Source organism: Crinia signifera, chromosome 4, assembly GCF_055691185.1.
Source record: "Crinia signifera chromosome 4, ASM5569118v1, whole genome shotgun sequence".
NCBI lineage: Eukaryota > Metazoa > Chordata > Amphibia > Anura > Myobatrachidae > Crinia > Crinia signifera.
Window position 1 is genome coordinate 44,440,861 of NC_139220.1, and position 24,975 is coordinate 44,465,835.

Genomic DNA, 24,975 nt, shown 5'->3' on the forward strand with positions numbered 1-24,975 from the left:
TATCTGCCCTGTACTGATTTCTCTGTCCTGCACTGCTGTCTCTGCCCTGCACTGCTGTCTCTTCCCTGCACTGCTGTCTCTGTCCTGCACGCCTGTCTCTGTCCTGCACTGCCGCCTCTGTCCTGCACTGCCGTCTCTGCCCTGCACTGCCGTCTCTGCCCTGCACTGCCGTCTCTGCCCTGCACTGCTGTCTCTGCCCTGCACTGCTGTCTCTGTCCTGCACTGCTGTCTCTGCCCTGCACTGATTTCTCTATCCTGCATTCCTGTCTCTGTCCTGCACTGCTGTCTCTGCCCTGCGCTGCTGTCTCTGCCCTGCGCTGCCGTCTCTGTCCTGCGCTGCCGTCTCTGTCCTGCGCTGCCGTCTCTGTCCTGCGCTGCCGTCTCTGTCCTGCGCTGCCGTCTCTGTCCTGCACGCCCGTCTCTGTCCTGCACGCCCGTCTCTGTCCTGCACGCCCGTCTCTGTCCTGCACGCCCGTCTCTGTCCTGCACGCCCGTCTCTGTCCTGCACTGCCGTCTCTGTCCTGCACGCCTGTCTCTGTCCTGCACTGCCGTCTCTGTCCTGCACTGCCGTCTCTGTCCTGCACTGCCGTCTCTGTCCTGCACTGCCGTCTCTGTCCTGCACTGCCGTCTCTGCCATCTTTGTCCTGTACTGCTGTCTCTGTCCTGCACTGCTGTCTCTGTCCTGCCTGCAGCATGAGCCAAATTGAGAACTTTCTCGCAGGTGTCAATGGCTTCCCTGCAGCTAATTGCCAGGGGAGAAGGGACATAAATCTTTGCAATGCATCTCACAGCGCTGCTGCTGCTGCTACTGTACTTGCCCAACAGCTTTAAAGTATGGGGCGCTGCAAACACTACTATGAGGCATCGCACATAAGTCATATACATAGGAACCCCTTTAATATAAGTGTAATACAGCCTGGGACTGACAAAATGTTCAGATACCCCCCTGAAGCTCAGGAGAGTCCCCAGGAATGCAGTGTAGTCTATCTGCAGCTGGCCGGCTCATGGAACGTTGGAGAACATGGATTGGTTTCTGCACCTCCTATAAAGTGGAGCAATGTGAGGCCTTCCCTTCTCTAACCTGCCCAAGTATTACATAAATAATATTATGGCCTCTTTTCCCCAGCCATCTAGACTTCAAGGAGCGTTAACATATAGTAATTAGGGCTGGTCCAACACAACCACATTTACAACTTTAACCCATTCATGGTAACCCTGAGAATTTTCCGGGCTATGCCTTAATGCCCGGACTGGCAAGCCCTGAAAATTCTTGGGATTGCCAGTGTTTAGCGCCGGCAGCGCTGCTGAGTTCATTGCTGAACTCAGCTGGCTTCAGCGCTGCCCGGCTCCCTCTCCTCCGCCGCGCCTCCGCCTCACCCCGCATATCATCACAAGACCAGGCCATTGTGTAGGACAAATGACTTGTTGGCCCAATCGGATGGCCACAAGAGAGCTTGGCTGACTTCTACATAGACTATTGCTAAGTGTCTTACTTTGGTTATTTCCCAAGTTGTCTGACCTCCATGCACCACACTCTATAGCCCTGTACCCTGAGGACTCAGGGAAAACTATTTAAATTACATTTCAGCTCCTCCATCCCTGTATATGTCTGCATTGTACACAGGGCTTGCTTTGTATGTGACCATAATCTTTGTCTTTTAGATAGGGTTTATCAGCCACAGCCGAACATTCCCCTTAGTGCCATTTATGACCCAAGATATACCTCAGCTTCTCTCTCCACAGCAATGCTCCAGCCCAGCAACACTCTCGGTAAGTCATGTACTGTATGTAGGGAATTCAGCCCACCTTTATTTAGCCTTTCCAGTGCACAAACAAGGCATCACAAACACACAGAGGAAGGAGGGTACAGGGTATCACACATGGGGTAAGGGGGGGGGGGTTATACAGTGTTTAGGGGGAGCAGAGACGGATTAAGGGGAGTGAGTGCAGGATATATATTTTGTCCTCTATAAGGGGAACTCCATGCCTCCATTCTTGTACCCCACGGCTTCTGTTGGTAGTGTGCACAGCAGTACAAGCAGTGCTCCTGTGACTTTGTAGCTCATGAAAGTTCCAGCCACACACTTAGTGGAAAGCCAGGGGCTGCCTACTCAGAACTGGGGGTACTCTGTCCTACTATGGGGGTGTCACAATTCAGGATGCACTTCAGCTCGGGAATTGGCTTGACCTATCACAGGGGCGCGGAGTCTAACCGTGCCGGGGGGTTTCTGCCAGTGACCCCTCCAAGCGGGATTTGGGCTTCTGCGGCGCCCGACACGTCGGTCGCGGCCCCCTGGATAGGTTTCCCTAATGAGCTGATGTGCTGGGTAAATATGGACGTGGTCGTCTAGCCGGGTCAGAACCAGATGGGCAGTGCGGTACAAGTGGTGCAGCAAAGAGTGGTCAGGACAGGCCGGGTCAGGTACACGGGAATGACTAGTATCAGGAATCAGGCAAACGGGTAATCGGAGTCAGGCTGGGTCGGTACACGGGAGATCAAAGTGGCGGTACACAGGGGTATAGCAAATGGATGGTCAGGAATAGCTGGGGTCAAATCACGATGAATAACAATATGGGAACGCTGGAGCAGACTGATGTGAGCCTATACTCTGGCAAGGTTTACCTGCAAGGGACTTCCTTTTATCCCCGCAGGTAAGCCCACTATTTCCTGCCTGTCACTTTAAATTTACTTGTACTGCGGCGCGCGCGCCCCTAGTGAACGCGCACCCGCCTGCTGCTGAGACGCCGGCCACCTCCCCCACCGGCGCTGTTGAGTGCTCCCTGTTGCCGGCGGGGAGGGACACCGCACGCCCCGGCTGCCGATCGCCGATGCCCGGGCGTGATGGGACGGGCGCCCACGATGAACATACCCCCGGACACGGTAAGTGACGCCACTGGTCCGGGGGACTGTGACATTACCCCCTCCTCTAGGGGTGGGCACCGAACACCCCAAGAACGGCTTGTCAGGATACTTGCGATGGAAGTCTTGCAATAACTGGGGAGCATGAATCTCAGAAGATTCGACCCAAGAGCGCTCCTCTGGGCCAAACCCCTTCCAGTCTACGAGGAATTGGAGCTTCCCTCGGGATCTTCTGGAATCCAGAATTTGGTTAACCTCATATTCCTCGTGGTCCTCTACCGTGACAGGTGCCGGAGGTTGTCTGGTGTTGGAAAACTTGTTAATAACCAGTGGTTTGAGGAGAGACACATGGAAGACATTGGGGATTCTCAACGACTTGGGGAGTCTAAGTCTTACGGCAACTGGATTTATTATTTGCAAAATACTGAATGGGCCAATAAATCTTTGGGCCAGTTTCATAGACGGTACTCTAAGCCGCAGATGTTTGGTGGAAAGCCAAACTCTGTCTCCAGGTTTGAATTGAGGAGAAATTCTTCTTTTAGTGTTGGCAACCTGTCTGTAGCGGTCTGATGCCCTCCTGAGATTCCTCTTGACTGTTGACCAAATGTTTTGAAAATTCTTGACCACATGTTGGACTGCTGGAAGTGTGCCATTGGCCTTTGAAAAGAATTCAGGGAGATTGGGATGGAATCCATGTTGGACAAAAAATGGAGAGTACCCAGAAGATTCATGAAAGAGATTATTATGGGCAAATTCGGCCCACGGAAGCAGGGATACCCAGTCATCTTGATTTGCCGATACGTAGACTCTTAAAAACTTCTCCAAGTCCTGATTTACCCTCTCAGTTTGCCCAGTACTCTGAGGGTGATAGGCCGACGAAAGGTTGAGCTTAATGTTAAATGAGGCACATAAAGACCGCCAAAATTTGGAGGTAAACTGTACTCCTCTGTCTGACACGATGCTGCGAGGAAAGCCATGGAGACGGAAGATTTCCTTGATAAAGACTTGAGCTAGCTTGGGAGCCGAAGGGAGACCTTTTAACGGGATAAAGTGAGCTGCTTTCGAGAACCGATCTACCACCACCCAGATGGTGTTGCAACCGTGGCTGAGCGGAAGTTCAGATATGAAATCCATCGAAATGTCCTCCCAGGGGTGATTTGGGATGGGAAGAGGATGGAGTAACCCGGCTGGAGCTTTTGTGGTGGATTTATGTTGGGCACAAGTACTGCAAGCCGCCACAAAGTCCTTGACGTCAGACCTTATGGATGGCCACCAGTAATCACGACAAATAAGTTCTAGCGTCTTAGCAGATCCCGCATGACCAGAGAAGCGTGAAGAGTGGAACCACCGCATGAGACCCCTTCTTGCCCTGGGGGAAACCAATGTCTTACCCGCAGGTATCTTGATTCTTCTGGAGGATGCGATGAAACAGGATGATTTCAAGATGGGCTTTTGCTCACTTAATTCTTCGGAGACCGCTGGCCCATATGCTCTAGAAAGGGCGTCTGCTTTAACATTCTTATCTCCCGGACGGTATGTTAGAACCAGATCGAACCGGTCGAAGAATAGTGACCATCTTGCTTGACGATAGTTGAGGCAGTGTGCCGTCTTAAGATACAATAAATTCTTATGGTCTGTGTAGACCGTCACTGGGAATTTCGCCCCCTCCAAGATGTGTCGCCATTCCTGTAGAGCCAATTTAATCGCTAGTAATTCTTTATCTCCCACTGCGTAGTTGCGTTCTGCAGGTTGAAATTTCTTGGAAAAAAACCCGCAGGAATACCATTTATTGGTATCATCTTTCTGGGAGAGTACTGCTCCGACTCCTACTGATGAGGCATCCACTTCCAAGAAGAAGGGCTTGTCAGGATTGGGACGTCTTAGAATGGGAGCGGATACGAAGAGTTGTTTCAGAAGAAGAAAGGCTTGCTTGGCCTCTGTTGGCCATTCTTTAGTGTTCTCGCCCTTGCGGGTAAGCCTGTTTATAGGAGCCACCACCGAAGAGAAATTTTTGATGAACTGTCTGTAAAAATTACAGAATCCCAAAATCGTTGGATGGCCTTCACCCCCACTGGTTGCGGCCAGTTGGCAATAGCCGACAATTTCTGCGGATCCATACGTAGTTCATTACTCGTGACAATGAACCCCAAAACGGCATCTGCGGTTGTTTAAAGGAACACTTCTCTAGTTTGCAGTATAGCTGGTATTTGCGGAGACGGGACAGTACTTCGCATACCTGGTCTCGGTGCACTTGGATGTCCTTCGAAAAAACCAGTATGTCATCGAGGTAAACCACCATGAACTTGTTTAACAGATCTTGAAAAATGGAATTCATAAATCTCTGAAATACCGCTGGAGAATTGCTCAACCCAAACGGCATCACTAGGTATTCGAAGTGTCCGTCCCGGGTGTTGAACGCCGTTTTCCATTCGTCACCCTGTTTGATGCGAATTAAGTTATATGCCCCACGAAGATCCAATTTGGTAAAAACTCGTGCCCCCTTGATCCTATCAAAAAGCTCAGAAATTAAGGGAAGGGGGAAGCGATCCTTCACCGTAATGGCATTCAAGCCCCTGTAATCGATGCAGGGCCTCAGACCCCCATCTTTCTTCTTGACGAAGAATAGACCCGCACCTGCCGGTGATTTGGACTCGCGGATGAAGCCTCGTTCCAGATTGTCCTTGATGTATTCGGACACCGCTTGTGACTCTACCAAGGATAATGGAAATACTCGGCCCCGAGGAGGTGTCTTCCCAGGAATTAATTCGATGGCGCAATCCCAATCCATATGGACCAGGTAGTTTTTCTGCCTGCTTTTTACTGAAGACATCAGCGTAAGCCTGGTAAGGTTCAGGAATGTTGGCTTCGGATTTTGGTTCTGTTAAGGAGAAGGAACACTGGAGACGCTCGATCTTGGATATGCATCGCCTATGACAATCCTCTCCCACGCTAGTATTTGCGGATCTCTCCAATCTAACACGGGTGAATGTTGCTGGAGCCAGGGCAATCCTAAAATGATTGGATTCTCAGCAGAGGGAAAGACGAAGAAGGAAATGGTCTCTTGATGTAGAGCTCCGACTCTCAGGGTTACAGGCTGGGTAGACACTTGGATGCTGGAGAGTGGGAGCCGATTACCATCCACCCCTATAATGTGTAGGGGGTTGGACAACTCTTGAGATGGTATTCCCAGATCTCTAGCTGTCTGAGCGGTGATGAAATTACCATCTGCACCTGAGTCTAGGAAAGCCTTGAGGACTTGGGGGGAATCTCGACCTTGAAGGGTGACATCAATGGTAAATCTGGCAGCGGAGACTCGAGGAGGGGTATAGGAGATGGTACCTAAACTGACCCCTGGCCATCAGTTAGGTCCTGTCGTTTCCCGGACGCTTGGGGACAGTTGGAGAGAAGATGTCCAGATTCTCCGCAATATAAACACAGGCGAATTTCTGAATCTCCGTTCTCTCTCTGCGATTGGAAGACGGGATTTCCCAATCTGCATGGGTTCTTCCGGTGGTTGGTTGATTGTCACAACCGGTGCAGAGGCTGAACTAGAGCCCGGGGGAATGAACCGAGGGGCTAACTTGAAACTGTATCTGCGAGATTGTTCTCTCTCTCTCTCTCTCTCTCGGTGGCGAAGATCTATGCGATTACACAAGGAAATCAAATCATCCAAAGAAGCGGAGGTTCACGGGAAGCCAATTCGTCCTTGATTCTGTCGGAAAGGCCCTGCGTGAAAGTAGCAACCAAGGCCTCCTCGTTCCACCCTACCTCGGAGGCTAGGGTCCGGAAATGAACAGTGTACTGGCCCACCGTCTGGGTCCCTTGTTTCAGACGAAGAATGGCTGCTGCGGAGGAAGTCACCCTTCCTGGCTCGTCGAAGACTTTACGGAATTCGGCAATGAAATCGGCACTCCGGTTGACGATCGCATGGTTTCCCTCCCAGAGAGGAGAAGCCCAGGACAGAGCTTGACCGGTCAATAGGGAAATTATATAGGCCACCTTCGTCCTCTCCGTTTGGAAAGAGGCCCCTTGGACTCGAACTGGATTAAGCATTGGTTCAAAAACCTCGACATTCCTTGGGGTTGCCATCAAACTTGGCCGGGTTAGGAATTCGCAAGGACGGAGCCCCGACTACTACGGCTGGCGGTGCTGGCACAGGAGGAGTTGGCGGAGGCGATTCTACCCGCTGCATCAACGTTTGGAGGCACTGCATAATCTGTGCTTGGTCCTGCTCCTGTTTGTCCACCCTAGTGAGGAGGTGTTCCAGGAGCTCCTTTGGAGACGGTCCAGTCGCTGGGTCCATATTCACTGGGCCAGAGTATTCTGTCACAATTCAGGATGCACTTCAGCTCGGGAATTGGCTTGACTATCACAGGGGCGCGGAGTCTAACCGGGGGGTTTCTGCCAGTGACCCCCTCCAAGCGGGATTGGGCTTCTGCGGCGCCCGACACGTCGGTCGCGGCCCCCTGGATAGGTTTCCCTAATGAGCTGATGTGCTGGGTAAAATATGGACGTGGTCGTCTAGCCGGGTCAGAACCAGATGGGCAGTGCGGTACAAGTGGTGCAGCAAAGAGTTGTCAGGACAGGCCGGGTCAGGTACACGGGGAATGACTAGTATCAGGAATCAGGCAAACGGGTAATCGGAGTCAGGCTGGGTCGGTACACGGGAGATCACAGTGGCGGTACACAGGGGTATAGCAAATGGATGGTCAGGAATAGCTGGGGTCAAATCACGATGAATAACAATATGGGAACGCTGGAGCAGACTGATGTGAGCCTATACTCTGGCAAGGTTTACCTGCAAGGGACTTCCTTTTATCCCCGCAGGTAAGCCCACTATTTCCTGCCTGTCACTTTAAATTTACTTGTACTGCGGCGCGCGCGCCCCTAGTGAACGCGCACCCGCCTGCTGCTGAGACGCCGGCCACCTCCCCCACCGGCGCTGTTGAGTGCTCCCTGTTGCCGGCGGGGAGGGACACCGCACGCCCCGGCTGCCGATCGCCGATGCCCGGCCATGATGGGACGGGCGCCCACGATGAACATACCCCGGACCCGGTAAGTGACGCCACTGGTCCGGGGGACTGTGACAGGGGGACACATCTCCCAATCCTGCCTTTCTCACTGTCAAAGGAGTGGCTGGCTTGGATATTTAGCTCTGCTCCCCATGGTCTGCCTATGATTCCATGACAGGGAAGAAGGGACATAAATCTCTGCAGTGCATCTCACAGCGCTGTTGCTGCTGCTGCAGTACTTGCCCAACAGTTTTAAAGTATGGGGCGCTGCAAACACTACTATGAGGCATCTCACATAAGTCATATACATAAGGAGCCCCTTTAATATAAGTGTAATACAGCCTGGGACTGACAAAATATTCAGATACCCCTTGATGCTCAGGAGAGTCCCCAGGAATGCAGTGTAGAGTATCTGCAGCTGGCCGGCTCATGGAACGCTGGAGAACATGGATTGGTTTCTGCACCTCCTATAAAGTGGAGCAATGTGAGGCCTTCCCTTCTCTAACCTACCCAAGTGTTACATAAATAATAATATGGCCTCTGTTCCCCGCCCATCTAGACTTTAAGGAGCATTAACATATAGTAAAAAGGGCTGGTCCAACACAACCACATTTACAACTTTAACTTGATTGCATTTATGTGTAATAACTAGGCCTAATTATGCGTCAATTAGCCCTGACATTGAATAGCAATCATATTTGTAAAGAAAAATAGACTACAGTATTTCCCCCAATCAGACCCAACATTAGATCAGTAGCACTCCTATTTACATTCTCTTGTCTGAGCAGAGTCCTCCCTACCCTTTGTTTTCATGTCTGTAATTATTTAGTCTACCTTGGATGCCCTTATATACAGATATAGATAGATAGATAGATAGATAGATAGATAGATAGATAGATAGATAGGACCCCACACTGCGCTAAAGAATAATCTAAGCAGCAACCCTAAAAGAGTCCCCTGTTAGATGGGACCTGGCATTTAGAAATGGAAAAAAAGAAAAGGTTTCAGTGTAAACTTTAATGTATAGATCTTTAGAACTAAGGAAATTCTTTACTTCAAAAAAATAAAAAAAATGGTGCTTTCTGGCTTTAACGACAGTCAGCAATCGTATTGTGATTCACAATGGGAGAAGTGTACAGCTCAGCTCCTATATCAGGAAATCTTCTCCCAAGATTGGCAAATTCGCCACTGGCACCCTGTGCTCTTCACGGATGAAAGCAGGTTCATACTGAGCACATGACAGACGTGACAGAGTCTGAAGACGCCAAGGAAAATGTTTTGCTGCCTGCAACATCCTCCAGCATGACCGGTTTGGCAGTGGGTCAGCAATGATGTGGGGTGGCATTTCTTTAAGGGGCCGCACAGCCCTCCATGTGCTCGCCAGAGGTAGCCTGACTGCCATTAGGTACCGAGATGAGATCCTCAGACCCCTTGTGAGACCATATGCTGGTGCAGTTGGCCCTGTGATCCTCCTAATAAAAGACAATGCTAGACCTCATGTGGCTGGAGTGAGTTAGCAGTTCCTGCAAGACGAAGGCATTGATACTATGGTTCCCTTTATATATATATATATATATATACTAGGTGATTCATCGCGCCCTACGGGCGCTCTTCACACCGGCGTAAGGGGCTACGCCCCTTAATTTGTGAACATTTGTATTGTGAGAAATATGGTTAGAATTGTATGAAAGATGCCCTGTATTGCAGCTTCTGGCAGTGGGTGAGGGTCCAGCGTGGCAGCACAGGAGTACCGGACGGTGGCCCTGAGTCAGTGTCTCCTCCTACTGGGTGGGAGTTAGGGTGCATGAGAGCAGGAGGCTGGAATATGAGGCATGATAGGGGTATGTGGGCAACACAGCGTCAGCGATTACCCAGTGGTGGAAGTTACGGTTCAGGAGAGCAGGAAGCTGGGTAGTGATAGGGGTGTGTGGGCATACGGGGGACTAAAGAGGGTGGTGGACACTGTGCAGCTTCTGCCAGTGGGTGAGGGTCCAGCGTGGCAGCACAGAAATACAGGAGTCAGTGTCTCCTCCGACTGGGTGGGAGTTAGGGTGCATGAGAGCAGGAGGCTGGGCGGTAAAGCATGATAGGGGAATGTGGGCAACACAGGGTGAGCGGGTCTCCACTGGCGGAAGTTACGGGGCAGGAGAACAGGAGGCAGGGCAGTGTCCTCCCACATTGATGCCAAAAGTATTCAACATCGGCCATAAACCATTGATTATTTGAAAATCATTGATGGTCGATGGGCATCCCTAGAACTGGAGGAGGGTGGGGGACAGTATGCAGCTCCCGGCAGTGGGTGAGCGTCTCCTCCCACTGGGAGGGAGTGAGCGTGCATGAGAGCAGGAGGCTGTATAATAGTGGTATGTGGGCAAGACATTGATAAAAGTTGTGGCGCTGGTGCAGAGGGCAGTGGGGAAACCTGCAGTGCGGCAGCCAGGTCCGGATTTCCCACCTAGGGGCGGTACCTGCTTGTGGTGGTACAGGATCCCCCATTGTCACGGGGGTACGTGAAATGCGGGAGCGGGGGCCGCGGTGGTCCGCTGGGGGGTGGAATTGCCGGAAGGGGGTCTGCAAATTGCGGGAGGGGGGGTGGTGTGTGGGGATCCGCGGTTAGCGGGAGGGGGCGGGGGTCCGCAAATCGGGGGCGGGGGCGCGGGGGGGCTTGAATCGTGGGAAGGGGGGTCCGCAAATTGCGGGAGGGGGGTTGTCGGGGTTAGTGAATTGCGGGAGGGGGGGTTGCGGAGGTCCGTGAATTGCGGGAGGGGCGCGTGGGGTGCTGTGAGTCAAGGGGGGGGTGGTGCGGGGGTCCGTGAATCACGGGAGGGGTCATGAATCGCAGGAGGCGGGGGTCGTGGGGGGGCTGCAAATCGCAGGAGGGGGGGTGTGGGGGGTTGCCGTGAATTGCATGAGAGGGGGCGTGAATCAAGGGAGGGTGGGCGCAGGGGGGTGGTGCGGGGGTCCGTGAATCGCGGGAGGGGGCATGAATCGCGGGAGGGGGGGTTGTGGGGGGTTCCGAATCGCAGGAAGGGGGGCATGGGGGGTGCCGTGAATTGCGTGAGGGGGCATGAATCGCGAGAGGGGGGGTCCCCGAATGTGTGAATTACGGGGCAGTCGCAAATCGCGAGAGGTGCCGGAGGGGGCCCGCAAATCGCGGGAGGGGGGCGCTAAGGGGGGTTTCGTGAATCGCGGGAGGGGGGGTCGTGGGGGGTTGCAAATCGCAGGAAGGGGGGTGTGGGGGGTGCCGTGAATTGCGTGAGGGGGGCATGAATCGCGGGAGGTGGGGTCCCCGAATGTGTGAATTAGGGGGCGGTCGCAAATCGCGATAAGTGCCAAGGGGGGCCCGCAAATCGCGGGAGGGGGGCGCTACGGGGGTTCCGTGAATCGCGGGAGGGGGGGTCGTGGGGGGTTGCGAATCGCAGGAAGGGGGCGTGGGGGGTGCCGTGAATTGCGTGAGGGGGGCATGAATCGCGGGAGGTGGGGTCCCCGAATGTGTGAATTAGGGGGCGGTCGCAAATCGCGAGAAGTGCCGAGGGGGCCCGCAAATCGCGGGAGGGGGGCGCTACGGGGGGTTCCGTGAATCGCGGGAGGGGGCGGCGCGAATTGCGGGAGGGGGGTCGCAAATCACAGTAGGGGGGGGGGGTGCCGTGAATCGCGGGAGGGGGGGTCGCGGGGGGCCCTTTTAAGGCCGGGAGGGGGGGTCGCAGGGGTCCCACGAATCGCGGGAGGGGAGGATGCAGGGGTCCTGCGAATCGCGGGAGGGGGCTCGCGGGAGGGAGGGGTCGCTGGGGTCCCGCGATTTGCGGGAGAGTCGCGGGGGTCCCGCGTTTCGCGGGAGAGGGTGGTCGCGGAGATCCAGCGAATCGCGGGAGGGGGTGGTCGGGTCTGGGACGGATATTAGACAGCACTTACATCGACAGCCATTACATCGACACCATTAGTTCGACAGCTCAATAGGTCGACATGGTTTTAGGTCGACATACCATTAGGTCGACATGTCATTATGTCGACAGCTCATTAGGTCGACAGCTCATTAGGTCGACATCTCATTAGGTCGACATGTTTTTAGGTCGACACTGCCATTAGGTCGACAGAGTCTATGTCGACAGTCAAAAGGTCGACATGGGTTTTTTCACTGTTTTTTGGCCGAAATGTCGACACAGTCGACATGGACACAGTTTGAAGTGTACCGCAGCCGCTTGCTATGCTTCGGGCACGGTGCCTTGCTGCGCTCGGCACACTATTTTATTCTCCCACCACGCCCTAGTGGATAGTAGGGCATGAAATACCGCCTGTCGGCACATGTCGGCTCAATAAACAGTAAAAAAAAACATGTCGACTTTTTGACTGTCGACATAGACACTGTCGACCTAATGGCAGTGTCGACCTAAAAACATGTCGACCTAATGAGCTGTCGACCTAATGAGCAGTCGACCTAATGAGCTGTCGACATAATGACATGTCGACCTAATGGTATGTCGACCTAAAACCATGTCGACCTATTGAGGTGTCGAACTAATGGTGTCGATGTAATGGCTGTCGATGTAAGTGCTGTCTAACAATAGTCCGGATACCGGGGTGGTCGCGGGGGTCCCGCGAATCGCGGGAGGGGGGTCGCGGGGGTCCCGCGAATCGCGGGAGGGGGGGTTCGCGGGGGTCCCGCGAATCACGGGAGGGGGGTCGCGGGGGTCCCGCGACTTGCGGGAGGGTGGAAAGCGGGGGTCCCGCGAATCGCGGGAGGGGGGGTGCGGGGTCCTGCGAATGGCGGGAGGGGGGGGGGGTCACGGGGGTTCCGCAAATCGCGGGAGGGGGGGGGTCGCGGGGGTCCCGCGAATCGCGGGAGGGGGGTCGCGGGGGTCCCGCGATTCGCGGGAGGGGGGGTCGCGGGGGTCCCGCGATTCGCGGGAGGGGGGTCACGGGGGGTCCCGCGAATCGCGGGAGGGGGCGCGGGGGGGTCCCGCAAATCGTGGGAGGGGGGGGTCGCGGGGGGTCCTGTGAATCGCGGGAGGGGGGTCGCAGGGGTCCTGGCAGAGGGTAGGGATGTGCAGGAGTAATGGTGGATGGTGGCTGTGGAGTAATGGTGGATGGTGGGCGTGTACTGTAGCCCTGGCTGGGCGGGGGGAGGTGATGTCAAGGGGGTGGAACGTCAGACACATGAAAGTGAAACTGTTCTACACAGGAACGTTCTCCACAGGGGTTGAGTGACAGATCTGGCTAAATATATAAGAGATATATATATATATATATATATATATTTATACACACACACACACACACACACATACATACAGCTGTGCCCATAAGTTTACATACCCTAGCAGAATTTGTGATTTTCAGGCCATTTGTCAGAGAATATGAATGATAACTCACAAACTTTTCTTTCACTCATGGTTAGTGGTTGGGTGAAGCCATTTATTGTCAAACAACTGTGTTTATTAGTTTACATACCCTGGAGATTTTGGCCTGATAACATGCACACAAGTTGACACAAACAGATTTGAACGGCTACTAAAGGTAACCATCCTCACCTGTGATCTGTCTGCTTGTAATCAGTGTGTGTGTGTGTATAAAAGGGCAGTGAGTTTCTGGTCTCCAGAAAGACCCTTGCATCAAGTGCTGCACTGACTTGTCTGGATTCTGTGTCATGGGGAAAGCAAAAGAATTGTCAAAGGATCTGCGGGAAAAGGTAATTGGGTACTTATGTAATATCTGGACTCCCATTTTTCTTATTAGACCGCGTCCCCTCGCGGGGCTCGCCACGCTTCAGGCACGGTGGCTCGCTGCGCTCGCCACACTATATAAACTCCATGCGTAGTTGGATAGTAGGGGTATGAAAAAATGGGGTGCATTTAACATGGGAGCCCAGATAATACATAAGTACCGGTAATTGAACTGTATAAAACAGGAAAGGGATATGAAAAGATATCCAAGCAATTGAGAATGCCAATCAGCAGTGTTCAAATTAAGAAGTGGAAAATAAGGGATTCTGTGGAAACCAAATCACGTTCAGGTAGACCAACAAAAATGTCAGCCACAACTGCCAGTTAAATTGTTCGGATGCAAAGAAAAATCCACAAATATCTTCAGCTGAAATACAGGACTCTCTGAAAAAAAGTGGTGTGGTTGTTTCAAGATGCACAATAAGGAGGCATTTGTAGAAAAATGGGCTGCATGGTAAAGTCACCAGAAGAAAACCATTACTACGCAAATGCCACAAAGCATCCCGCTTACAATACTCCAAACAGCACAGAAACCAGCCTCAAAACTTCTGTTATATTTGGAGAGGAGTCAACAAGGCCTATGATCAGAATCAGAATCAGCTTTATTGGCCAGGTATACTTGCGTATACTAGGAATTTGTTTTCGGTTTGCTGTGCAGCAGCCAGGTGGGTAACAAGTAAACAATATACAGTATAAATAATAAACAATATAAACAGGTGGGGGAACATGTACAGTCATATAGAATGTTATTCAGAGGGGACACCGTGTTAAGGCCCATACACACTTGACGATTTTCAGCTGAAAATCGCTCAAAACAGCCGTTTTGAGCGATTTTCGGCTCAAAATCGCCTAGTGTGTATGGCCCAGAGATTGCCCACTAGCGATGATGCGCGCTCCCGCATCATCGCTAGGAAAGTGGTTCATCTGCTGGTTTTACCAGCAGATGAGGCGATGATGGATGGTTTTTCATCCATCATCGCCATGTGTGTACGCCTGCCGGGCTGAAAGATTAACCACTTTCAGCCCGGCGGACCGCCCCGCTGCCCCCTCGCCCCCTCGCCTGTCATACTCACGCCTGTCAGCTCTCCCTCTGGCCGGCTGGCGCTGGCGCTGCTGCTGCTGCTTCCCGGCCAGGTTAAACACCCGGCTGGCCCCGCCCCCCGCCCTGCACAACACGGAGCAGACAGCACAGAAGTACTGTCTGCCCAGCTAAACACACTGACCACCAATGTTTATATATTTCTGCCCACTGCCACCAATGCATTAATTTAAAGGCAGCAAATATTATATATATATATATATATATATATATATATTATTATATATATAATATATATATATTATTATATATATAATATATATATTATTATATATAATATATATATTATTATATATAATATATATATTATTATATATAATATATATATATATATTGTTATATATAATATATATTATTATATATATATATATATTATATATATAATATATATATTATTATATATAATATATATATTATTATATATAATATATATATTATTATATATAATATATATATATATATTATAATATATATATATATATATATATATATATATATATATATATATATATATGGCCAGGTAGCGCCCCAGGCGGGGGGGCGCTCCAGCACTACTCGCTCCACTGGGGAAGGGGGTGTGATGCGGGTGCCGCGTTGCTCCACGGGGTATCGCTCCGAGGGAGGGAAGGGGCTGCGGGTGATGCGGCCGGCGCTGCATGGCTCCACGGGGGGGAGGCTGGCGGGTGATGCGGTGAGGGCTGCCACGTCGGAACCCTTGGAATTCAAACCCAGCCCATTTATAATGAAAGATTTTCAGCAAAGTCTTTCGCCCTTCTGAAAATCTCTTGCTCTTTGGGGACAATAGCTTAGTGTGTACGCACTACTTTGGTGAAAGATATATCTATCAAAGATTTTGGCAAAGTCTTTTGAAATGAAAATCTTCAAGTGTGTATGGGCCTTTAGATTATGTACAAGGGGTTATGGCACGACTGGACAGTGATGAGTTCACGTGTCAACAGGTGAACTGCTTGAGGAAAGAAACTTTTTAGGATTCTGGTGGACCTGGTGTGAATAGCCCTGTAGCGTCTGCCTGATGGCAGCAGGTTTGTCACGTTCTTAGAAGCACCAGGTGTAGAGAACGGAGGCTGGGTGCTTTAATGTAAGGATGTTGCATCCACGACAGAAGGGAGTGAAACAATAGAATAAAATAAAATTGGTTTAATAAAGATCCCTTATATATTTGGCTACATCTGTCACTCAAAGTGGGTGTCTGTGTCTATAACGCTCTGTTCCTGGACTTTCCTCTTAATGTGTGATTGCCTTCATCTGTGCTGAACACCTTTCTGAGAAATTAACCTGTTTAAAACAGGTGATGGCAATCATTCATTAAGGGGAAGTCTAGAAACAGAGCATTGTGTCCCTCCTGGAGAGGGTCATGTTGGGAGGTATGTGACAGAGAACCAGCCCAGTGAGCCCACAGACAGTGCCAGACACCCACTGCCTTCCCATGTTGCCCAGCACTGCTACTCCACAGCCACCAGGTGAGCGCCCCCCTCCCGCGATTTGCGGCAAAACCTCCCCCCCCCCGCGCGCCCCCCCCCCCTCCCGCAATTCGCGGCAAAAACACCCGCTCCCCCGCAACCCCCCCTACCGCGATTCGCAGCAAAAACACCCCCGCGACCCCCCCTCCCGCGATTCGCTGCAAAAAGAACCCCCCCACGACCCCTCCCGCAATTCGCGGCATAACCACCACCCCGTGACCCCCCCCTCCCGCGAATCGCGGCAAACCCTCCCCCGTGACACACCCCCCCCGATTCGCGGAAAAAACACCCCCCCCGCGACCTCCCTCCCGCGATTCGCGGCAAAAAGAACCCCCCCCGCGACCCCCCCTTGCACGATTGGCGGCACCCCCCCTGCGACCCCCCTCCCGCGATTCGCGGCACCCCCCCCCCTGCAATTCGCAGCAGCCCCAGGATTAAATGGCACATGCAAAACACTGACATGGCTATGGTCGACAATGAAAAAGGTTGACATGAGTTTTTGAAGATTTATTTTTAATTTTTTTAATTTTTTCATATTCATTGTCATGTGTCGACATGGACACCAATGAAGTGGCACACTTATGTCAACATTTACATGTGTTGACCTTTCTGTGTTGATTTTTTCTTGTGGCGATTCGCGTCACACCCCCCCGCAACCCCGCCTCCCGCGGCACCCCCCGTGACCCCCCACCTCCCCGCAATTCGCGGCAACCCCCCACCGGAACCCCTGTGAACCCCGCCCTCCCGCGATTCGCGGCACCCACCCCCGCGACCCCCCCCTCCCGCAATTCGCGGCACCCCCCCGTCATTCGCGGCAGCTCCAGAATTAAATTGCACATGGAAAACACTGACATGGCTATGGTCGACAATGAAAAAGGTTGACATGAGTTTTGAAGTTTTTTTGTAATTTTTTGAATATTTTCATATTCATTCTCATGTGTCGACATGGACACCAATGAAGTGCCACACTTATGTCAACATTTACATGTGTTGACCTTTCTGTGTTGATTTTTTTCTTGTGGCGATTCGCGTCACACCCCCCACAACCCCCCCTCCGGCGATTCGCGGCACCCCCCCCGCGACCCCCCCCCCCTCCCGCAATTCGCGGCAACCCCCCACCGGAACCCCCATGAACCCCGCTCTCCCGCGATTCGCGGCACCCACCCCCCGCAACCCCCCCCCCCTCCCGCAAATCGTGGCACCCCCCGCGATTCGCGGCAGCCCCAGGATTAAATGGCACATGCAAAACACTGGCACGGCTATGGTCGACAATGAAAAAGGTTGACATGAGTTTTTGAAGATTTATTTCATTTTTTTAATGTTTTCATATTCATTGTCATGTGTCACCATGGACACCAATGAAGTGGCACACTTATGTCAACATTTACATGTGTTGACCTTTCTGTGTTGATTTTTTTCTTGTGGCGATTTGCGTCACACCCCTGTGAACCCCCCCCTCCCGCGATTCGCGGCACCCCCCGTGACCCCCCCACCTCCCGCAATTCGCGGCAACCCCCCACCGGAACCCCTGTGAACCCCGCCCTCCCACGATTCGCGGCACCCAACCCCGCGACCCCCCCCCCCCTCCCGCAATTCGCGGCACCCCCCGTGATTCGCGGCAGCTCCAGAATTAAATTGCACATGGAAAACACTGACATGGCTATGGTCGATGGCGATTTGCGTCACACCCCCCCCACAACCCCCACTCCCGCGATTCACGGCACACACACACACACACACCTCCCCCGCGATTCTCGGCACCCCACCCCGTGACCCCCCCTCCCCGTGATTCACGGCACACCCCCGCGATTCGCGGCAGCTCCAGAATTAAATTGCACATGGAAAACACTGACATGGCTATGGTCGACAATGAAAAAGGTTGGCATGAGTTTTTTTTTTTTTTTTCATTTTTTGAATGTTTTCATATTCATTCTCATGTGTCGACATGGACACCAATGAAGTGCCACACTTATGTCAACATTTACATGTGTTGACCTTTCTGTGTTGATTTTTTCTTGTGGCGATTTGCGTCACCCCCCCCCCCCCACAACCCCCACTCCCGCGATTCACGGCACACACACACACACACACACCTCCCCCGCGATTCTCGGCACCCCACCCCGTGACCCCCCCTCCCGTGATTCACAGCACACCCCACGACCTCCCCTCCCATGATTCGCCCCAACCCCCGCCCCGTAACCCCCCTCCCGCGATTCGCGGCACCCACCCCGCGACCCCCCCCACCTCCCGCAATTCGCGGCACCCCCCCCCCCCCCGCGATTCGCGGCAGCTCCAGAATTAAATTGCACATGGAAAACACTGACATGGCTATGGTCGACAATGAAAAAGGTTGACATGAGTTTTTGAAGTTTTTTTTTCATTTTTTGAATGTTTTTATATTCATTCTCATGTGTCGACATGGACACCAATAAAGTGCCACACTTATGTCAACATTTACATGTGTTGACCTTTCTGTGTTGATTTTTTCTTGTGGCGATTCGCGTCACACCCCCCCCCACCCCCCCCGCAACCCCCACTCCCGCGATTCACGGCACACACACACACCCCCGCGATTCTCGGCACCCCACCCCGTGACCCCCCCCTCCCGTGATTCACGGCACACCCCCGCGACCCCCCCTACCATGATTCGCCGCAACCCCCGCCCCCGTAACCCCCCTCCCGCGATTTGCGGCAACTCACCCCGCGACCCCCCTCCCACGATTCTCTGCAATCCCTCCCCTCCTGCGATTCGCAGCATCCACCCCCCCACAACCCCCCCTCCTGCAATTCGCGGCACCCCCCGCGACCCCCCCTCCTGCAATTCGTGGCACCCTCCGCGACCCCCCCTCCCGCGATTCGCGGACACCTAAGTTGCAATACAGGGCATCTTTCATACAATTCTAACCATATTTCTCATATACAAACGTTCACAAATTAAGGGGGCGCAGCCCCTTACGACGGTGTGAAGAGCGCCCGTAGGGCGCGATAAATCACCTAGTATTGTAATACAAGTGATACTGATGGCACGAATAATATACTGAAGATTATGCAAATGTAAAAGTCAATAGTCCAATACGTTATTGTATAATATGATGATTCTTGGTACTGGGAAGAATATTATAATGTGGTTTGAAGAATTGAAGAATAATTGAAGAAGAGGAGATTTGATTGGGTAATTGAAGGATTGGTTGAAAGATTGGATGTTTGAATGAAGACTGAAGAAATAACAGTAAGATTGGATGGTTGGTTGGAAGATTGATTGAATGATTGGTTGGAAGGTTGGGTGATTGGATGATTGGTTGAAGATTGGATGATTGGTTGAAGATAGAAGAATAAAGAATGGTAATGAAGAAGACTGTCCTTGCTGGATTGGATCGTGGCTGCAATCAGAGGTGACCGTGGATAATAACCGTCGGGAATGATAAGTAAGATAATACCCCTTTGAGGGGCTAACCTTACATGATCCGCATTGGCGGCAGTGGAGTCCGTGGTACATGAAATGAGCAGTAGACGATCAGAAGGAGAGTACTTCCCTTGAAGACACGAGAGGATTGTAGTGGGAATTACAGAGCCAGACCGGAGCAATGATGTATAGGGATAGACATCATTATACTGATTGCCGGTCTAACCCAGCCAGTCAGTACTTAACAGGTGAGCTGTGCGGCTATTGGTCAGCCTATTGACAGGGGAGGCGGAGCCGCACAGGACAGGCTGAGGGAATCAAAAAAATGGCGTCCGCCAGAGGGGGCGACAGGTTACAGCCGGCAGTTAGTGTGCACATCTGCGCAAACGCCGGCATTCAGACACAGGCCTAACCAGGCACAAAACACACATGGCGGTTCAGGTCTCATACCGCTCATGCCCTGCATGGCACCAGGGCACACAGCACCACCGTCACCACGCGGTGACAGCGCGGACACATGTACAGGGACATAAGCGGAGGTGAGCGCCATAGTGTTACACATGCGGTTAGAGAGCCTAGGGCTGGGCACAGCACAGGGGATTTGGGTGAGAGCCATGGTGAATGTGACAAGGTTAAACAAGCCATGGCCAGGATGTAGTTGGTCCTTGACTATCTTCGTTGCCCGCTGATAGTCAAGATGAAAGGTACACCATTCCTACTGTGAAACACGGAGGTGGATCGCTGATGTTTTGGGGATGTGTGAGCTACAAAGGCACTGGAAACTTGGTCAAAATTGATGGCAAGATGAATGCAGCATGTTATCAGAAAATACTGGAGGAAAATTTGCACTCATCAGCTCGGAAGCTGTGCATGGAACGTACCAACATGATAATGACCCAAAACACACGGATCATTGGCTACAGCAGAATAAACTCTGGGGAGATCTCAAACGTGCAGTTAATGCAAGAAAGACCAATAATATATTTATATATATATATATATATATATATATATATATATATATATATTGTAACACTGTAGGGGAACAGGTTGCCTTTTCCTGGGGTAGAAGGCAGCAAACAGCAGCTGAGAAAACATAGTCCAGTCTCTGTGGTGCAACTGGCCGCAGCCGGTTTTATTCAGCCGAAAATAAAAATAAACAACAAAAGCAAATACCTTGCCTGTCCGGCACTAACTGAACAAAGAATATTCCTAACTATCTCTAAACAAAACACCACGTTTTCCAGTCACTACTGGATAGCTTACTTGCATCAGAAAGCTTGCTCCTCTCACAGAGATTCTGCAGCCTCCCCACACTAATCAGTCCAGCAGCTCTACATGGGCCTTGCACAGCTGCAAGTGTTGATTAGCCCTATGTGAGGCCAAACACCTGAACTGGGGGCTTTATTCAGCTTTAACAAAAAAAAGAAACATTCTCATGGAAGTTTTCCTGTTTCTAAAAGGTATAAGACAAGAACCTGGGACAAATATACCTGCCCCCAAACACTATTCCAGTGTTCTTGTCACTATATATATATATATATATATTTATATATAGTATATAACAGAAGATACTGTAGGGCACTTATTGGGGACAATCTAGGCCTTTGACACTATTATGATAATTTATCTTACTACAAATATACTTTCTTGTCTTGAAAGGGGAACAAGCTTTTCGAAGAACAGTGGCAACAACTCATGAACATCACTCATTCACCAGGACAATGTTGCATCCTTCTGCCATGAATTATATGCCGATAATGCCAACTCCCCCGCACCCATTCCTTTTTGGTGCTCCGCCATTTTTCCCTTCTCATCAACCTATTTTCCTGCCAAGATCACAGTTCATCCCACCGAGGTAAGCAGGATTTGTAACACTTATCTGTAGATTGTTGGTTGAACATTTATCATTTTATAACTTTACTATTTAGAACAGTGGTCTAGTGAATCTCACGTTGCTTGTAATGTTGATTGCACTTTGAGTACTGAGAGCTTACCCCCTGTAATGGCTGTAGGTCTAGATTGACACAGCGGTTCGACTTTAAAAGCTTTTGGGCCTGTTTTGCTGAGAACGGCTGTGAATTGTCGCTATCACGGGCGGATCTCGACAAGCCACGGCCATTTACGCAGACACTGCCTTTTCGCCGAGTGGGACATTGAATCCCGCCTGGTGATTTGCGCTTGAGATGAAAACGGGCCAGGGTCACGGCTGTCGAGACGTCCCGACAGACAGTATTCACCCGGGATTGAATACTTCCCAAAGTGACCTCTTTGTGACATAACTAGGCTACTAAGCACTGAGCTGTTTGTTTGAGGGGGAGGAGTGGGTTGTAGTCATAATTTGAGCTGGAAGATGTACTTGTGATGTTATCACAGTCGTCTTGTCAGCAGAGGAAGGAAAGCAGGAGGTGCCTGTGAGTGATTTAAGGTCGCAGAGATAGAGATCACAGATTTTACTGTTAAATAGCTTGATTTGTAATCATGGATATAAAGGCATACAGTAACTAGAGCTCAGCTGTATGGCCCCCCCAGGGGCAAACCCAGGATTCACATGGGGGGGTTTCCGCACACACACACATTCATCAAAAACCGCATTATCTTAATAATTAGATCACATCACAGCATGTTGCCTAATTTCTTATATAATAGCCCAGAACTGTCAATCTGTGAGTGTGTGTATAAAGCTGGGCGGAGTTTGGGCTGAGCCATACATTCACAGACTGACCCTGTTCTGATAATAAATGCTCCCCCTCATACCCCCACACCCCTACCATGCCGCGCCGGATGGCCCCCGCTGGGTGCCGGACAGTTTTGCGACAGTCGGGATCCTGACAGTCATTACCCCAACTTCGGGATCCCGATTGCCAAACCCCGACACTCGGGGTCCTGATGGCTACCGGCTATTCTCCCTCGTGGGGGTCCACGACCCCCATAGAGGGAGAATAGAATAGATGGCAAGCCACAGTGTCCGCAGCGTGTCGAGCCTGCAAGGGGCTTTTTTTGCGCTTGCCCTGCCAGTCTGGATCCCGATGACTGGATAATGACTGTCGGGACCATATACCACACCCGAACTGATTTATTCTATTCACTTTAGTTTGGCAGTTCCCTTGTAATGGATCAGGACACATTGGGGGAAATAACTAACCAAAAATTTTATTAAATAGGCATATTCGTATATAAAAATATGCCTATTTTATTCGTATTTTTGGGTTTTACTATCCCGAAAATAAGCCAATTCGTATTCATGGCACATTTGTATTTGTAAATACAAATCCGAATCTATACGCCATCAACAGAATACGAATAGGAATTGCCATTCAAAAGAATGGTAACTCCTAATTTACTAAGCGGGCATATTGAAAATACAGGCGCTAATTGCTGGCCAAATACGGCTGGAAAATAGACTTTGGCTTTAGCCTGCATGAACACTGTAAACACAAATCTGTTGGTAAGAGGTTGGGAACCGGCGGTTTAGTCAGTGTGTTCCTCAGAATAAACATTCTTCCTTCCTATCCCACACAGTGTATTTCCCTCTACTCATCCTCAGTTTGGTTTTGGACACTTTGCAGCCCCATTGCCAAATTACCAGGGGTATTATATGAACCAGTACGATCAGCGTGGAGACATGTTTTCAGGCTATACCAGAGATTTTCCTTGTCATGTGTTCAGCACGGAGTCGGCCCACAGCTTTGACTCTCGTGGTTATTGGAGCATCCCCCCCATGCAGCAAGAAGTGGGGGTAGGGCTGGCTAGAGCTTCTACTTCAGCTGGACAACCTGAATGCTCTCAGCAGATTTATGTTCCTGGCAGTGAAGGTGATTCAGAGTCCAAAATCTTCAAAGACTTATAGAGTTCAGGGCTATAGAATTCTGAATAAATCCACCAGTAGGTTTGGGTTTGTGTTGAGTTTGTTTTTCTATGAATTTGTTTTTAATGGTCTAATGTATTTGTTACACATTTGGAAAATAAACGGTTTTGAATACTTATTACTTTTATATTGGAATCCTTTTGTCCTTGGCACACTCATAATTAAATGTTTCTGCTCCAAAATGCACAAGCCTTTTGACTAATACCCCTTTTACACCGCCGCAAAAACCCAGGTCAGATGCGGTGTTAATAGGTCAAGCCGTGTCCCTTTACACGGGACTTCTACCCAAGTCCTGACCTGGGTTGAACACGGCTAGGACCTGGGTAGAGGGCAGTGTAAATGGGTATGCTGGGTCATTCAACCTGGCTCCCATTTACATCAATGAGAGGAATCCCAACCTGTGGACCGCAGCATCAGCAGGTTGGGTAGGGGGGCACACACAGCCTCCGCTGCTGTACTCTGCAGACAGCCATGGAGGCAGGGAGAAGGTGAATGGATGCCCATGAGCGGCATCCATTCACCTCCCGGACGAGGGCTGGAGGGGTGCACGGGGGCTGGTGCTTGGGGCTGGGCTTGCCCCCAGCATGACTATCTGGGACCCGGCGCATTGTTCGGCGGCCCCGGCGCTTGGAGATTATGTCATCTCCAAGCGCCGTGGGAACCACTTCTGCTTCACTTTTGTGTTTCACTCTTAAAGTCATGTACACACGTGGCGATTTCAGCATGACTCGCTGGGATGTGGTTGCTGAGCGTCCATATCCCCATTTCTTCTGGGGAGACAGACGTCAGGAGCATGCTTCTGCGACCAGCCCTGAAGTCATCGCTGGTCCCAGGAGCATGCTCCGGAGACCAGCGGCTTCCCCCGGCAGGAGCTGGTCGCTGATGTAAACAGGACACTGAGCGATATGCTCCCCGAGCGACAATCGCTTAGCAGGCATATAGCCCCATGCGTATGAGGCTTTAACTTACTGTAGATCTCAAAAATATCCCAGTTCACTCACACTGGTAAGATGCTTTATCATTTTCAAACAATAATGTTCTACTTGTCTATTTAAATACATACTGTATGTGTGTCTTTGTGTACGTAGCTATGTATGTAATAATCTGTGGTGGTCTGAGCCGTGCATCACAGCTGGGAGACAGACCACCAAGAGAGGATCATTCTGTCGGAGGAAATGGCTAAATATAGGGAGGAGGTGTAGGAGTGGAGAGGGAGAAAAGGCAGGTGAAGTCACTGGTCGGAGGAGCATGCTCCTCCGACCAGCGACCATTAGGGGACTGAAAATGGGAGCGCGCAACCGGCGATTTATCGCCAGTGCACACTCCAATCGCTAGCAATATGGTTGCTAAGCGGAGTGGAGAAGTCAGTCACCCATGGCAACTGCTACCTATAACTGTATGGAATGCGCTTTGTAATAGTTACTTCAAAGCTGATTGGTTGCCATAAGCAACTTCTTCACTCATCTCACCCATTGTTACAGCCAGTGGTCATGGGCTCAGTGGCTGGAGAGCAGTTAGGGCCACATATTACA

At 51.1% G+C, this 24,975-nt stretch overlaps 1 protein-coding gene across 4 annotated transcripts in view; it reads left to right on the top strand.

Annotated features, from left to right (window-relative positions):
• Window positions 1–23,561, top strand: part of SOX30 (SRY-box transcription factor 30) — an 84,680-nt gene extending 61,119 nt beyond the window's left edge. For 2 of the 4 annotated variants that reach the window (XM_083181669.1, XM_083181671.1), the window contains 3 exons: window positions 1,663–1,770; window positions 21,238–21,433; window positions 23,098–23,561. In XM_083181669.1, coding sequence (XP_083037795.1) covers window positions 1,663–1,770; window positions 21,238–21,433; window positions 23,098–23,425 — 632 coding nt within the window. In that variant the 3' untranslated portion in view covers window positions 23,426–23,561. The remainder of the gene's footprint in view (window positions 1–1,662; window positions 1,771–21,237; window positions 21,434–23,097) is intronic. The other 2 variants (XM_083181672.1, XM_083181673.1) reach the window with 1 other exon arrangement.
• Window positions 23,562–24,975: the final 1,414 nt, after the last annotated feature.